General features: G+C 35.2%; 1 protein-coding gene across 1 annotated transcript in view; it reads right to left on the bottom strand.

The window, feature by feature from the left end:
* Positions 1 to 16609, bottom strand: part of ORC5 (origin recognition complex subunit 5) — a 94900-nt gene that overhangs the window by 57209 nt on the left and 21082 nt on the right. Inside the window, exons 6-8 of the mRNA XM_012456404.2 lie at positions 12890 to 13020; positions 8726 to 8774; positions 8547 to 8637 (exon numbers count right to left, since the gene is read on the bottom strand). Of these exons, the coding sequence (XP_012311827.2) occupies positions 8547 to 8637; positions 8726 to 8774; positions 12890 to 13020 (271 nt within the window). The remainder of the gene's footprint in view (positions 1 to 8546; positions 8638 to 8725; positions 8775 to 12889; positions 13021 to 16609) is intronic.

Raw genomic sequence — 16609 nt, 5'->3', positions numbered from 1 at the left:
TTGTCTCTACTAGACAAGAGGTTTTAAGCTAAGGTATCAGGATTTCACACAAAAGTATAAAACTATAAACTCAGCCTAAAAACAGAATAATCTTTGTTTCTGTAACTCTTTGATAATTAAGACTAATTTGTTTGTTTAATAAAAACAGCTAAACCTCCAAAGTAATCAGAAAAATATCCACAACTTTAATTTTAAGGTTCTTACTTAGGTGAACACCTGATATTCACAAGCTATAAAAATGACTAACAACAAAAAAGAGTCCTAGGCCAGATGGGTTCACAGCCAAATTCTACCAGATGTACAAAGAGGAGCTGGTACCATTCCTTCTGAAACTATTCCAAAAAATACAAAAAGAGGGAATCCTCTCTAACTCATTTTATGATACCAACATCATCCTAATACCAAAACCTGGCAGAGACACAACTAAAAAAGAAAAATTTCAGGCCAATATCTATGATGCAAAAATCTTCAATAACATACTGGCAAACCGAATCCAACATCACATCAAAAAGCTTATCCATCATGATCAAGTCAGCTTCATCCTGGGGATGTAAGGCTGGTTCAACATACGCAAATCTATAAACATAATCCATCACATAAAAAGAACCAAAGACAAAAACCACATGATTATCTCAATAAGATACAGAAAAGGCCTTTGACAAAATTCAACAGCTCATTATGCTAAAAACTCTCAATAAACTAGGTATCGATGGAACATATTACAAAATAATAAAAGCTATTTATGACACACCCATAGCCAGCATCATACTGAACGGGCAAAAACTGGAAGCATTCCCTTTGAAATCTGGCACTAGACAAGGATGCCCTCTTTCACCACCCCTAGTCAACATAGTATTGGAAGTTCTGGCCAGCGCAATCAGGCAAGAAAAAGAAACAAAGGGTATTCAATTAGGAAAAGAGTAAGTCAAATTGTCTCTATTTGCAGATGAAATGATTATCTATTTAGAAGACCCCCATTGTCTCAGCCCAAAATCTCCTTAAGATGATAAGCAACTTCAGCGAAGTCTCAGGATACAAAATCAATGTGCAAAAATCACAAGCATTCCTATACACCAATAGCAGAAAAACAGAGAGCCAAGTCATGAGCGAACTCCCATTCACATAGCTGCAAAGAGAATAAAATACCTAGGAATACAACTAACAAAGGACGTGAAGGACCTCTTCAAGGAGAACTACAAAGCACTGCTCCAGGAAATAAGAGAGGACACAAACAGATGGAAAAACATTCCATGCTCATGGTTAGGAAGAATCAATATTGTGAAAATGGCCATAATGCCCCAAGTATTTATAGATTCAATGCTATCCCCATCAAGCTACCATTGACGTCACCTTCTTCACAGAACTGGAAAAAAACACCTTAAACTTCATATGGAACCAAAAAAATGCCCACATAGCCAAGACAATCCTAAGTAAAATAAAACAAAGTTGGAGGCATCACAACACCTGACTTCAAAGTATAATACAAGGCTACAGTAATCAAAACAGCATGGTACTGGTATCAAACCAGATATATAGACCAATGGAATGGAACAGAGGCCTCGGAAGTAACGCCACACATCTACAACCATCTGATCTTTGACAAACCTGACAAAAATAAGCAATATGAAAACAATTCCCTGTTTAATAAATGGTGTGGGGAAAACTGGCTAAACAGGTGCAGAAAGCTGAAACTGGACCCCTTCCTTACACCTTATACAAAAATTAACTCCAGATGGATTAAAGATTTAAACATAAGCCCTAACACCATAAAAATCCTAGAAGAAAACCTAGGCAATATCATTCAGGACATAGGCATAGGCAAGGACTTCATGACTAAAACACCAAAAGCAATGGCAACAGGCCAAAATAGACAAATGGAATCTACTTAAACTCCAGAGCTTCTGCACAGCAAAGGAAACAATCATTAGAGTGAACTGGCAACCAACAGAATGGGAAAAAATTTTTGCAAGCTACCCATCTGACAAAGGGCTAACATCCAGAATATACAAAGAACTTAAACAAATGTACAAGAAAAAAAAAACTCAAACAGTGGGCAAAGGATATCAACAGACATATCTCAAAAGAAGACATGTATGCAGCTAACAAACATGAAACAATACTCATCATCACTGGTCATTAGAGAAATGCAAATCAAAACTACATGGAGATACCATCTCACACCAGTCAGAATGGCAATCATTAAAAAATCTGGAGACAACAGGTGCTGGAGAGGATGTGGAGAAATAGGAACACTCTTACACTGTTGGTGGGAGTGTAAATTGGTTCAATCATTGTGGAAGACAGTGTGGCGATTCCTCAAGGATCTAGAAATAGAAATACCATTTGACCCAGCAATCCCATTACTGGGTATATACCCAAAGGATTATAAATCGTTCTATTATAAAGACATATGCACACGTATGTTCACTGCGGCACTGTTTACGATAGCAAAGACTTGGAACCAACCCAAATGCCCATCAATGATAGACTGGATAAAGAAAATGTGGCACATGTACACCATGGACTACTATGCAGCCATAAAAAAGGATGAGTTCATGTCCTTTGTGGGGACATGGATGAAGCTGGAAACCATCATTCTTAGCAAACTGACACAAGAACAGACAACCAAACACCACATGTTCTTACCCATAAGCGACTATTGAACAATGAGAACACATGGACACAGGGAGGGGAACATCACACACTGGGGCCTGTTGCTGGGGGTGAGAAGCTAGGGGAGGGATAGCAGGGTGTGGGGGGATTGGGGAGGGATAACATTAGGAGAAATACCTAATATAGGTGTCAGGGGAAGGATACAGTAAACCACCATGGCATGTATATACCTATGTAACAATCCTGCATGATCTGCACAGGTACCCCAGAACTTAAAGTATAATAATAATTTTAAAAAATGACAAACATGGAAATAGTTTGAACTAATGACTAGCCTTGCCTAACACCTCAGTTTTCATAAGTAATCTACTTATAACTGTTAAACATAAATAAATTAGGTGAACATAAGCAGCATAAACATTTATAGTTGAATTAAATAATACTCATTGAATGTCTGAATCACTTCCAAATAAGATAAAGTACTGAAACATAAATTACTAAACATAAGCTTGTTCTTGGCTTCTTAAAGTCTATAAAAAGACTACTACTAATACACATAAAAGTTAGGTTATAGAGAAACATTTTAAAATTATAAAATGGCTCTCATCTATAAAAAACTGTCATGTGCAGTTCAAAGTTTCTTGCTTCCTTGGTTTTTACTAGAAATTAAGGTTGCTAAAAGTAACCTTAACAATTCTAATTAACATATATAATTTTGTACACAAAGTTTACCCCAAAAACTTGGATGTGTTTTTAATGAGAATTCTTTTTTTTAAATTTTACTTTAAGTTCTGGGATACATGTGCAGAACGTGCAGGTTCGTTACATAGATATACATGTGCCATGGTTGTTTGCTGCACCTATCACCCCCTCATCTAGGTTTTAAGCCCTACATGCATTAAGTAGTTGTCCTAATGCTCTTCCTCCCCTTGCCCTCCACGCCAAAAAGGCCCCAGTGTGTGCTTTTCCCCTCCCTGTGTCCATGTGTTCTCTTTGTTCAAGTTTCACTTATGAGTGAGAACATGTAGTGTTTGGTTTTCTGTTCCTATGTTAGTTTGCTCAGAATAGTGGCTTCCAGCTTCATCCATGTCCCCACAAAGGACATGCACTCATTCCTTTTTTTATGGCTGCATAGTATTCCATGGTATATATGTGCCACATTTTCTTTATTCAGTCTATCATTGATGGGCATTTGGGTTGGTTCCAAGTCTTTGTTATTGTTAAATAGTGCTGCAATAAACATAGGTGTGCATGTGTCTCTAGAGAATGATTTATAATCCTTTGGGTATATAAATCCAGTAATGGGATCGCTGGGTCAATTGGTATTTTTGGTTCTAGATCCTTGAGGAATCGCCACACTGTCTTCCACAATCATTGAACTAATTTACACTCCAACCAACAGTGTAAAATCATTCCTACATCTCCACAGCCTCACCAGCATCTGTTGTTTCCTGACATTTTAATGATTGCCATTTCTAATTGGTGTGAGATGGTATCTCACTGTGGTTTTGATTTTCATTTCTCTAATGACCAAGGATGATGAGCTTTTTTTCATGTTTGTTGGCCGCAAAAATGTCTTCTTTTGAGAAGTGTCTGTTCATATCCTTCACCCACTTTTTGATGGGGTTGTTTTTTTCTTGTAAATTTGTTTAAGTTCCTTGTAGATTCTGGATATTAGACCTTTGTCAGATGAATACATTGCAAAAATTTTCTCCTATTCTGTAGGCTGCTTATTCACTCTGATGATACTTTCTTTGGCTGTGCGGAAGCTCTTTAATTTGATCCCATTTGTCTATTTAGGCTTTTGTTACAATTGCTTTTGGTGTTTTAGTCATGAAGTCTTTGCCCATGTCTATGTCCTGAATAGTATTGCCTAAGTTTTCTTCTGGGTTTTTATGGTTTTGGGTTTTACATTTAAGTCTTTACTCCATTTTGAGTTAATTTTTGTTTAACTTGTATGAAGGGGTCCAGTTTCTGTTTTCTGCATATGGCTAACCAGTTTTCCTAGCACCATTTATTAATAAGGTTACTAAAAGTAACCTTAACAATTCAAATTAACATATATTATTCTGCACACAAAGTGTCCCCCAAAAAATAAAGTCTGTTTTTAATGACAATTCTTAAAAAGCCAAAAAAAAGGTGTTCTTCATTGAGAAAAAAAGAATAATTTTGTCTAAATTCTGAAGGTTATTTAAGGTTATTTCCAAAAGTAAATTCAAGAAGAAAACAGAAACATGATAGAAAGGAACCAGTAAGCAGGAGATACAGATGTGTAAAGTTAAAGGTATAAATATGTATTTTTCGCAAAAGAAGGTTAAAAAGAAGAGCGAATTTTTTTTTTTTTAAGAGACAGGGTCTCGTCATGTTGACCAGGCTGGTCTTGAACTCCTGGGTTCAAGCAATTCTGGTGCCTTGGTCTCCCAGAGTGCTAGAATTACACATGTGAAGCATCACACCAGTCAAAACAAGGATAAATTTGAGAAATAATTTTGTGTAGTAACTATTTTGTTCTAAATGTAGTTATTTAAACAGAGAAAGCATAAGACAAAACTAAAGATCTAAGCATGTCATAGATGGTTTATATAAGTCATAATAAGGTTTGTGAAGGGTAGATTTATTAAACAAATTTGTGTGTGATCAAGTCGGCTATAATTAGAAGGAAATAATTTTTAAGTCTTTCCAAAGATTGAACTCTGAGATAAATATATTTCTCAATACAAAACTAAAAATTTGGTCTACTACATTAGAAAAAAGCTGTGTGCTTTTGTTTTTAAATTTTTTCCTAAGAATTGATCTGCTTGTAGTAAAAATTAGAGTAGGTTTTTACTTTGAATTCTGAAATCTGCTTTTTTAATAGTTTTTAAACTGCAGGGGTTTTTTCTGTTGTTTTTCTTCTATTTCACAGTCTTCATTTAATTTCAGGTTAGTAAAGCTGTCTTCTTCCCTTAGGATGGTAATTTCATTTCTTGAGGTAGAATTTTCCTCTTAAAGCTTCTCAGATATATAGCTCAGAAGTTTAATGTTTGCTGCATCTTACTGCATGCCATAAATGAATGCTTTCAACTCTTTCTCCCCTTGAGAAAGTACACCTTTAACCTTGACTGAGGTGATAACTCTCTCCTTTGACTTTTATATAACTTTTTTCCACTGATTATAATCTAACTCTAAAATGTTTATCTTGATGGTCTACAAAACCAATGTTTTCCTCCAGTATAGCTTGATTCTGTACACTTGGCTTTTCTTAATGTGTCTGAATCATTCCATGTAATCAGGAAACTTCCCATGCTGTTACTGAAAGCCATGTATTTCCCTGCTCAAGGAACTGGTTTTCTTCTTTACACTCCATGGTGTGTACTCATAACCTTGACCACAATTCTTCCTGTGTCTGATTAAATTCAAGTACTGTTTCCATTGGGTTCAACTTCCAGGTTATCTAAATGGGCTTCCTATAAGGAAAAGCAATCACACAGCAAGAGGTTCTTCTCTACTTTTTTGGTAATTGGCCCAAAACCAAATATTTTGCATTTTATCAAGATAACTTTGTGTTGTCCTTACTAGTTTTTATTTTTTATTACTTAGGAAAATAGCTTTGAAAAGGTTAAGGTTTTTTAAATCCAGGTAACTTTCTATATTGCTTTCGAAGTCCTTTGGTTATCATTCTGGTTAAATGAATGAGTATTACTTTAGTGACCTGTAATCTTGTTTTGACCAGCTGTTTAAACCTTTTCATATCGTTGATAGAATTCCTCAATATCAAAATTCTAAATTAAATATTTTTGACCTAGAACTAACTTTTGGATTTTCTAGTTAGGCCCTTGGAAAGCCTCAAGGTGCGTATTTCTCACATTGTAAAGATATCAAATGATTAAATTTATTTTGTAAATGGTATAAGAAGCATTGCCAAATGGTAATACTGGATCTTCTTTCAGTTATAGGTATGTGACTAATATCAATGTTATAAAACTGTCTGAAACTTAGAGATCTAATATGTCATCAAGTCATAATTGTGGTTATATATCGTATGCCACAAAAATAATCAAATTTCCTTGTCAATTTTTGATTACGGTAAACTTTCATCAAATTTTTAACCATGGCTATTCTAAGTCTCTGTCATCCTACAGTTATAGTTCTGATTTCTATCCAAAAGCATTTGCAATCAGATTTATAAAAAAAGATTCTAATAGTACTCTTAAATATACGTTTCTAGTAACTTAAAGATCAATGGATTAAATAAAAATCTATCAGAACTCTAATGAAGAAATGACAGGCTCATGAAACTGCTAATCAAGATCAAGCAGAACAAAAATTAATTACATGAGATTGAATAACTGATGAAGATAATGTTAACATTATTTTTGTTTGAAATATTAGTTTTTTGCTTGTTTTTGTTTTCTAGATTTAAGAAAATTTTCTCTCTAAAGCTACCTAGAGTTTATAGTTTTACAAAATTGCTAACTAGCAATAGAGTAAAGTAAATTTGTGAACCAAGGTCAAGCATCTGCTTTTTCTCCTTATTTCATTCCTCTAAAATTCAAAAACTCTTCATGGGTATTTTTTTTCCTTGGTAACATGTTATTTACTAAGTTCAAAAAGAATTTGCTCTCTCTTTACAACAGAATATAACTGGAAACACTGGTTATATTACCAAGACTTTGACTATCATATCATATTAGAAAATGTGCACAGAATTGCCTGATTTCAAAGATTTTCCCAGCCTTACAGTGAGTGAGTAAGTACTATACAAACTGGGATTGTCATATTACTATACATTTTACTTTGTATTTTCCTTTTTAAACTTTGTACTTGTTGGCTGTCAAATTTCTGCAGACACTGGGTGCAGTACCTCACACCTGTAATCCCAGCACTTTGGGAGGCTGAGGCAGGTGGATTACGTGATGTCAGGAGTCTGAGATCAGCCTGGCCAACATGGGGAAACCCGTCTCTACTAAAAATACAAAATCAGGCGGGCATGGTAGTGCACACCCATAATCCTAGCTACTTGAGAGGCTGAGGCAGGAGGAGAATTGCTTGAACCTGGGAGGCAGAGGTTGCAGTGAGCTGAGATCACACTATGGCACTCCAGCCTGGACAACAAGAGGGAAACTCTATCTTAAAAAAAAAAAAAAAAAAAATTCTGTAGAAGTACAACTCCTAACAGAACAATGCTGACCCAGCACTTTGCAATGACAGCCAACACCTATGGAACAGACAAAATTAAACTTAACAATGGATTCTAGCTAGACTTAGCCACTCCCTTAAACCTCCCTTGTGGCTAAAAGGGTTCTGACACTGACTCCTAGCCACCATTCACTCCTTTCAACAGACGACCAGACAACAACCCAGGACAGGTCTGTTCTGGCACCGAAGTACAATAAAAACCTAACTACAGGATGACTGATCAGCAATGCTTTTGGAGAAAGATCTTGATTAAAGGGGGAAAATGTAAAAGTTGTCAGAATCAAAATGGAGTTACATGATTAAAAATCCTGAAAAAACAGAGCCAAGAAAGGCCATGAAGGAAGGGTTCTCATGTATAATTACTGATAAAAAGAACTATTACAAAAGACTGAAAAAACCATAACCTTTTATAAAGGCTAACGCGATCCCTACACAAAAAATACCTCAGTGAGGACATCTGCCCAGCAACTGCTTGTCCAGCTCTGAACTGGTGCCATCGTTGTTATTGATTCTTGTTGCCAAGAGTAATTATCTCAAAACAATTATGTAATGCTCTTCATTCTTCCTTTAAAAACAGTGTTTTCCTTTACCTCTCTGATGATGCGGAGTTTATTACAGCACGTGCCTGCCAACTGCAATGCCAATTCTCAAACAGGTATCGTTTTCTTTTAGAGTCCCTCTCTCTGTTATTTAGGTTGAGAGAGTATATATCCCAAATAAAGATAAAAACAGTACACATAAAAACAGAAAATTACCTTGATACTTCCCTGAGATAAACAGTCTGCATGGCTTTCTTCAAATGAGGTTCAATATTTCTCCACAGTTTGCGAGTATCACGTTCACTTGCTACCCAAAGGGAAGAAAACTTCAGTAATTTATATCTTGTAAAAAGCTTTCTCAAAATAAATATTAATGAGTAAAATTACACAGTTACCTTCTCCTTTAACCACAGGTTCACAATATTTAGGAAAATTAAGTACTGCCTGTAAGTAAAGAAATATAAAGAGAAGAATAAAGCACTGATCAATCACAATTAGAAATTTATTTTTCAAGTAAAATGTGTTCTACAATTCAGGAAATTTTACTTAAAACAATTGCTCAAGTCAAACGTAATTATATGCAGTGGCATGCGCCTATAATCCCAGCTACTCAGGAGGCTCAGGCAGAGGGATTGCTTGGGCCCAGGAGAGGAAGGCTGTAGTGTGCTGTGACTGCACCTGTGAACAGTCACTGCACTCCAGTCTGGGCAACATGGCAAGACCCTGCTTCTAAAAAAAAAAAATGTAATTGTAGCTAATTAGTATAATAACAAAACAGCAAAAATACCAATAATGATAGCACAACATAAAATATTCTTTAATTGGCTAAATCCTGCCTAATATATTAGCCTCTATATACAAAATTACATGATAAAAGAGAATAGAGTGTCTCACCAAAAATATATTTCTTTGGCATATTTTGATACGGCTAATTAGAAGGGCTGCAAGCACAAGAATAGCACTGAAAAGCTGTTTATGTGTGTGTGTGTGAGGGAGATTTGCATCTGTAGAGGAAATAAGTAAACAGCAGAAAACAGGCTTTCTCTGATCATCCCCCACCTTGGATCTAGGAAAGATTAGCTCTCAAGAAAGAGACTTCAGGGTCTGACACCTTTGAAGGTCTGATAGAGAAACTTAGAACAGGCTACCATCTATTCTCTCTGAAAGTTGGTACCTATGAGGTTTCATTTGCACAACAAGACTGCCTTCCCTAACCATGTGTTTTCTCTTCTCTCCCTCCAGTAATCTGTTATGCCATGCCCAAGCCCATTTTCCTTCTGTAACCTTAGGATGGTATACAAATTTGAACCTCTGGCCCCACTTTCTGTCCCCTACCTTTTGAGGCTCATACTTTGTGTAAGGCTCCTGTGCCCATATGCATATTAATAAACTTGCATGCAATAGCTAATGCATGCAGGGCTTAACACCTAGGTGAAGGGGTGATAGGTGCAGCAAACCACCATGGCACACGTTTTACCTATGTAACAAACTTCACATCCTGCACATGCATCCTAGAACTGAATATAAAATTAAATTAAATTTAAAAATAAATTAAAATTAAAAAATAAATGTGTATGCCTTTTTTTCCTGTTAATCTCTTATTAGTTTGTTTTATAGATTCAAATTATCAAACCTGCAGGGTAAAAATGTGAACTTCCCTACAGTAACAAAGCATAATTTGTACTTTTAGGTTATATTTATGTCGCATAGAACCATAAAACATTTAAAGAAAAGCCTCAAGCCCAAAAAATTAACTGTTGCTTTCTAAGGTCTGAACATTCTCATAAATTAAACATCATAGAGTTCCGTATGACTCAAAGTATTTCGATTGCCAGCACTACCTAAGATTGTTACAAATGGAAGTTCTTGATACCATCTCAGGCATACTAAATCAGAATCTCTAAGCATAAGATCCAGGAATCTATGTTTACTGATCTCTCTAGAAATTCTATGTATTCTAAAGTCTGAGGAGGACTAATTAACTAATAATAACTACTTACTAGTTTTCCATTAATTAACACTGGAATTCTACTGAAAAGTAATTTGAGCAAACTGGTAAAAACATATGGCTTCCATATATCAATATTAGTTTGTTCCCAGTATTTCATATCAAAATAATTCAATGAGGCGTAGAAAAAAAGATATATATAAATGTGTAACTATATAACATATAACATATAACTAGATAACAGAGAACTAAGAACCAAATCATTAAAATGATTTCTTCCTATTCAACTTCATAAAAAACAATTATTTAAAGTAGAAAAATCTTCCAAATTCTGCTAATATTAAGTATAGAGAAGAAGAATCAAGAAGAAATTATTCACTTCAGCCAAACTTTCTTAACTTAATTTTAGATTTTCAGATCTAAGTATAGTTTAACAACAGTAAAGTATCATAATGTTAACAGCAACTGGTAAACAATTTGGCTAATAAAAATAAACAACTGACCCTTGAACAATACGGTTTAAACTGTGAGGGTCCACTTATACACAGATTTTTTTGCAACCAAACACAGATCAAAAACAGTATTCAGGGAATATAAAACTCATGAATATGGAGGATTAAGTTTTTATACACTCAGGTTCTGCAGAGTTGATGACAGGGTTTAAGTGTGCTCAGATTTTGATATACATGGGAACCAATCCCTCAAGTATACCAAGGGACAACTGTATTGCTTTTCTTTTTGGTCGAAACACTAAAATATGTTTAATAATTTATGAAAAACAGTTAAAAAGGCAATGTCATAAGGTTTGTCAGAGAAAACAAACCTAAATGAATATTCAAAGTAGTACTTTATTTTCTCCTGCCTTAAGCTACCTATAGAACTAGCCTCTGAAAAATTTAGAAATACCAATTCCTAAAAGCTCACCCACAGAAAAGATCCCTGAAAAAAGTATTTTTCAAGTGATTTAATAAACTTTCAAGCAAAATGCCACTTACAAACTTTGAAACAACACTATCTATCTGAAGAAAAAAAAATGAATGTTTATTCTTCTATGTTCTATATCTAGAGGAAACTAGAACATTGTGCTATTTTTTTCTCTAATGTTCAAGGATTCTTTTCTCTATTATTATCAATAGTAATATAAAACTTAAACTATACTTCACATTTATGAATATGATATTAAAAAAAGCTGTAACTTCACCCTAAATAAAATCATTCCTCAGTGAAACCTAAAGAACTTTAAAAAATACCATATTTAAATATATATTTCTCTCTTTATATTTTATTTTCCCATAAATATTTTCCTTAAATAATTTTTCCTTCTTGTACTTTATAATCTACTTTGAAATGGCTGCCAGCATAGATTCCCACAGGATTCAAGCACTAAAGAGTGGTAACTGCAAGTTACTTTCCAGGAAAGAGAGAGAAAGATTATTTGCTCCTAAGTCCATCTCACCTAGGTGCGTTTTCCTGACCCTTTCCTCTGTGTAAATCTCTTCTGTTATTTCTCTCAGAAGCCAGGGACGTCCTGGCTAAGGATCCAACTTCTAAGACATCTAACTTCTCGAGGAATATTAGTGATAAGCTTGAACTGGAAAAACTGTTCTGTTTTTTTCCCAACTGAGAAGATGTCTGAAATCTACACAGAAATCAGAGAAGCCCTGAAATCCGAAACTTTCAAAAACATACTAAATGTGAGCATAATTTTAAATGATTGCCTTTTATGTCCTGTCTCAAACACACACTGAATCTAAGTAATACTTTTCAGGGCAAAAACAGAAAAAGAGTTAAGTGAAGAAATTGTGCTAAGAGACAGAATATGTTACTTTGAAAGTAACTGTTTTCCAGTCTTATATATATTACTATTTTCTGTTATATGGAGATAAGATCTTCATTATTAATTGAAGGTTTCTAAAAGAGAAACCAGAAATTCTTGTCTCCTTCCTTTCCCATTCCCATATTAAATGAAAAAGGTCAAAGGAAAATTAAACATCAACATTTTTCCAAACTGTCTATGAAATATAAACAGCTATTCTAATTGTTTAAAAACTTTTTAAAGAACCTTCTATACAAAGATTACCAGCTTAGGGTCAGTGGCTAATGAAAGACCTACAATGAAAGCTTCTGACCAAACTCAAGTCTATCTAGATTCCAGAAACTCAATCATTGCATACATAAAACTTAAACAAAATCTGTTATAAAACATTAACAGACTTGTGAACTGTTCAAGTTTTTACATCTCTTTTCTGTTATTCCTCATTTTAAGTTTAATGGAGTTCTGCATTTTCTGCAATTAGAGAAAAGAAAAAAAAGGAAGAATGAGAGGATCTGAGAATGACATTTTTCTGATCAGACCAAAGTTTGTATTAAACCACAGACATTTTTCTTCTTATGGTATATTAGCTTCAAGAGGCCATATACAAATTCCAAGAATAAAATTTCAGTTTCTAACTTATCTCACACCATTTCTACATGGAAAAAAAAAAAAATATATGTATATATATATACACACACACACATATATGTATACACATACACACACAGTCACACACACACACACACACACACACACACACACACACATATATAGTGAAGCAAAATGTTTATTTACCAGATGTCTGAGCTCTTTCAAATCTCGACAAACAGTGTAGAAAACTCCAAGAAGAATGTTAATGTAGGCAGCATAGAAATCAGCTGAATACTCTGGAGGATGATCATGGGACAGGATCTTTTGAAGGTTTCCTGTTCACAGGACACAAAATAACTTATAACAATTAACACAGCACCCTAATCATAACTTCAAGCATTTCATAACAAAGGTGTTAAAAAGAAAACCCAGATCCAGCAATAACTAAGGAATCATAAAACTATTACAAGATTAGAAAAGTGTGATTTGTGAGATAATAAAAAATACGTATTTGATCTTCACCCCAGTTCCTGGCATACAGCTTCAAAAAACCCCCATAATTTAAAGAATGAGAAGGATAAATGGAGTATCTTTTGATACTCATAATAAGCCCTTTCTTGATGGGTGACATGGTTTGGCTCTATGTCCTCACTCATATCTCATTTGAAATTTTCAGTGTTGGAGGAGGGGTCTGGTGGGAGTTGATTGAATCATGGGGCAGACTTCTCCCTTACCGTTCTTGTGTTGAGTTCTCATGAGATTTGGTTGTTTCAAAGTGTGTAGCACTTCCCCCTTTGCTCTCTCTCTCCTGCTGGCCATGTAAAGATGTGTTTGCTTCCCCTTCACCTTCTGCCATGATTTTAAGTTTCCTGAGGCCACCCCAGAAGCAGAAGCCTGTACAACCTACAGAATGTGAGCCGATTAAACCTCTATTTTTAAAAAATTCTTTATAAATTACCCAGTCTCAGGTATGTTTATAGCAGTCTGAGAATGGACTAATACAGTGGGCCCCTAGGTAGCTTCAGGATGGGTACTGGTTGTCAGAGGAATCAACTGTGTGATTACAGGCCTATATTCTCACATACACTGCTATGAAGAAATACCCAAGACTGGGTAATTTATAAAGAAAAGAGGTTTAATTGACTCACAGTTCCACATGGCTGGAGAGGCCTTACAGTCATGACGGAAGGCACTCTTAACAGGGCAGTAGGAGACAAAATGAGTGCCAGCAGGGGAAATGCCAGACACTTACAAAACCAACAGATCTCATGAGAACTCACTAGTATGAGAACGGCATGGGGGAAACACTCCCATGATTCAGTTACCTTCTACCAGGTCCCTCCCATGACATGTGGGGATTATGGGATTGTAATTCAAGATAAGTTCTGGGTGGGGACACAAAGCCAAATCATATCAAGGCCCCACCTCCTGTACTTGGGAAAAGGAGAAGGGCTAAAGATTGAATTCATCACCAATGGCCAATGATTTACTCAATCATGATTATATAATGGCGCCTCCATAAAAAAAATCATAAATGATGAGGTTCTGAGAGTTTCCAGGATAGTAAATATATCCACATGCTAGAAGGGTAGCATGACCTAGCCCCACAGGGAAGAAGCTCCTGGGCTTCGGACCCCAGTGGTCCTTGCCCTATGTACCTGTTCATCTGGCTGCTCATTTGTATCCTTTATAATAAATCGAGTAAGTAGAGTGTTTTCCTGAGTTCTGTGAGTCATTCTAGCAAATTATTAAACCTGAAGAGGTGGTCATGGGAAACTCCAATTTATAGCCAGTTTTCAGGAGTACAGGTAGAAACCTGGGACTTAGACTAGTGTCTAAAGTGCTAATATTCTTGTAGGACTAAGCCCTTAACTTGTGGGGTTAGTGTCACTAACTTCTGATAGTTAGTGTCAGAAGTGAATTGAATTTTAGGACACCCACTTGATATCTAGAGAACTGAAGAATCTGTTGTTGGGTGAACAAAAATACCCAATACATTTGGTGTCAGAAGTGTTTTGAGTAAAAATAATTCTGAAAAAGTTATGAAAATTTTGAAACTGAGGTTAAAAAAAATATATCAAATAGGCCAGGCATGGTGGTTCACGCCTGTAATCACAGCACTTTGGGAGGCCAAGGTGGGCGTATAATGAGGTCAGGAGTTCAAGACCAGCCTGGCCAATAGGGTGAAACTTGTCTCTACTAAAAATACAAAAATTAGCCAGGCATGGTGGCACATGCCTGTAGTCCCAGCTACTGGGGAGGCTGAGGTGGGAGAATCACTTGAGCCGGGGAGGGAGAGACGGAGATTGCAGTGAGCCGAGATCGCGCCACTGCACTCCAGCCTGGGTGACAGAGTAAGACGCCATCTCAAAAAAAAAAAACAAACAACAACGATTAAATACTCCTTAAGACAAGTAGAAAACAATTACATCTAGAGAAAATCTCAAGAACCAGATTACTGGCAAAATCAGGAACAAGGAAAAAAATACTGAAGATTCTAGTTTATTTTTCTTCCTATTAAGTAAATCAACTAGGGAAAAAAAGAGGGAATAGTACATAAACTACCAACAAACTAGCAAATGCTCTTCATGTTTTGTAAAATGAAAAGAATACATTAATTTTTTTAAAACAATCATCACCTGATCCTAGTCCTTACTTTGTTATTCCCCCTCTTATAAAACAAGTTTTCTCCCTACAACTTTGATATCTTTATTTCTCTGCTATTGTATCTCAGACTCTTTATAAAATATCACGTTAAGAGTCCTAACCTTTTATTTTATCCTGCTGGAAATAATCATATTTTAGAAGCACAGTAAAATTTAAAAAGAAACAACCATCTATTATTCAAAATTTCCCAGTCTTAATACAGGAATCAGTTAGTCATTCATTCCTTATTGTAAGATCCTCTGACTTCTTGGTGCAATGGTCTCCTCAGACTTCTCAGTTAAGAGCTCTTTGCATATGACTAGAACTTTAAACCTAGTTCCAGAGTGTTCAAGTTTTTTGCAAAAAATTACAGATTAAAACCCTTCCAGGATATTCTGATCACGTCAATTTCCCTAAAAATACTAACCATTAAGTTAGTATTTTTAACCAGGCCATTTACCATTGGCTTTTGATTTTAACCACTCTTGTGCCTGACAATCAATTAAATACAGGTACAAGATCAAACAATATATATGAACTATCAATGAAAATTTATAAACAGATGTTTAGAAACAACTCTATTAAGGAATATTTTACAGCAGTTGACAAAAAAAAAAAAATTTAAAGCCTTGTTTCATACTTAGAATATTATCCTGAAGAGATACTAGATGAGACACTGTTACTGAATTTCCTTTTTTATTTCAAAACTACTGAAAAAAAAATAAACAAAAGCCAATACTTCCCTTTGGAGTCCACATACTTTTACATTCTAATAGCAAACTTTAAATACAATGTCACTAAGTTTTTTTAGGTATGCATGGGGGGAATATCTGATATAGTGAAAATTTCTAAAAGGTACTATAAAACTTAGAACAAAGATATCTACCTATAAAACCTACCAAATAACTGGATGGATGTAAGAAAAGAGAGATGGAGGGAAGAGATAAATGATCAGAGAGACGAACATACGTAAGCAAAAAAAAAAAAAAATTATTCTATAAATAAATGGATAAGAAAATTTGGAAAACAGTTGAGTCTCCAGCTCAGACTGTACTTCTAAGTGCCCCTTGAACATCTCTATTATATTTCTTGCAGGTAGCCCTCCGTATCCCATAAGATAGTTGATTAGATGTTACCATTGGCCTACTTCAGCCCTGATGAAAGTCTTAAAAGAATCAGAACCCTCGCTATGTTACTGTAAAAGTAAACCAGCTACTTGCTTATAGACTACAGTAAAAAATCTCAGAGTACAATTCTATAACAAGCAAGTCATGCCAG

Source organism: Aotus nancymaae, unplaced genomic scaffold (genome assembly GCF_030222135.1).
Source record: "Aotus nancymaae isolate 86718 unplaced genomic scaffold, 86718_ANA_hifiasm-v0.15.2.pri h1tg000002l, whole genome shotgun sequence".
In the NCBI taxonomy this organism is placed as follows: domain Eukaryota; kingdom Metazoa; phylum Chordata; class Mammalia; order Primates; family Aotidae; genus Aotus; species Aotus nancymaae.
The sequence above is the reverse complement of the archived record's forward strand: the minus strand, read 5'-3'. Positions and strand labels throughout refer to the sequence as shown.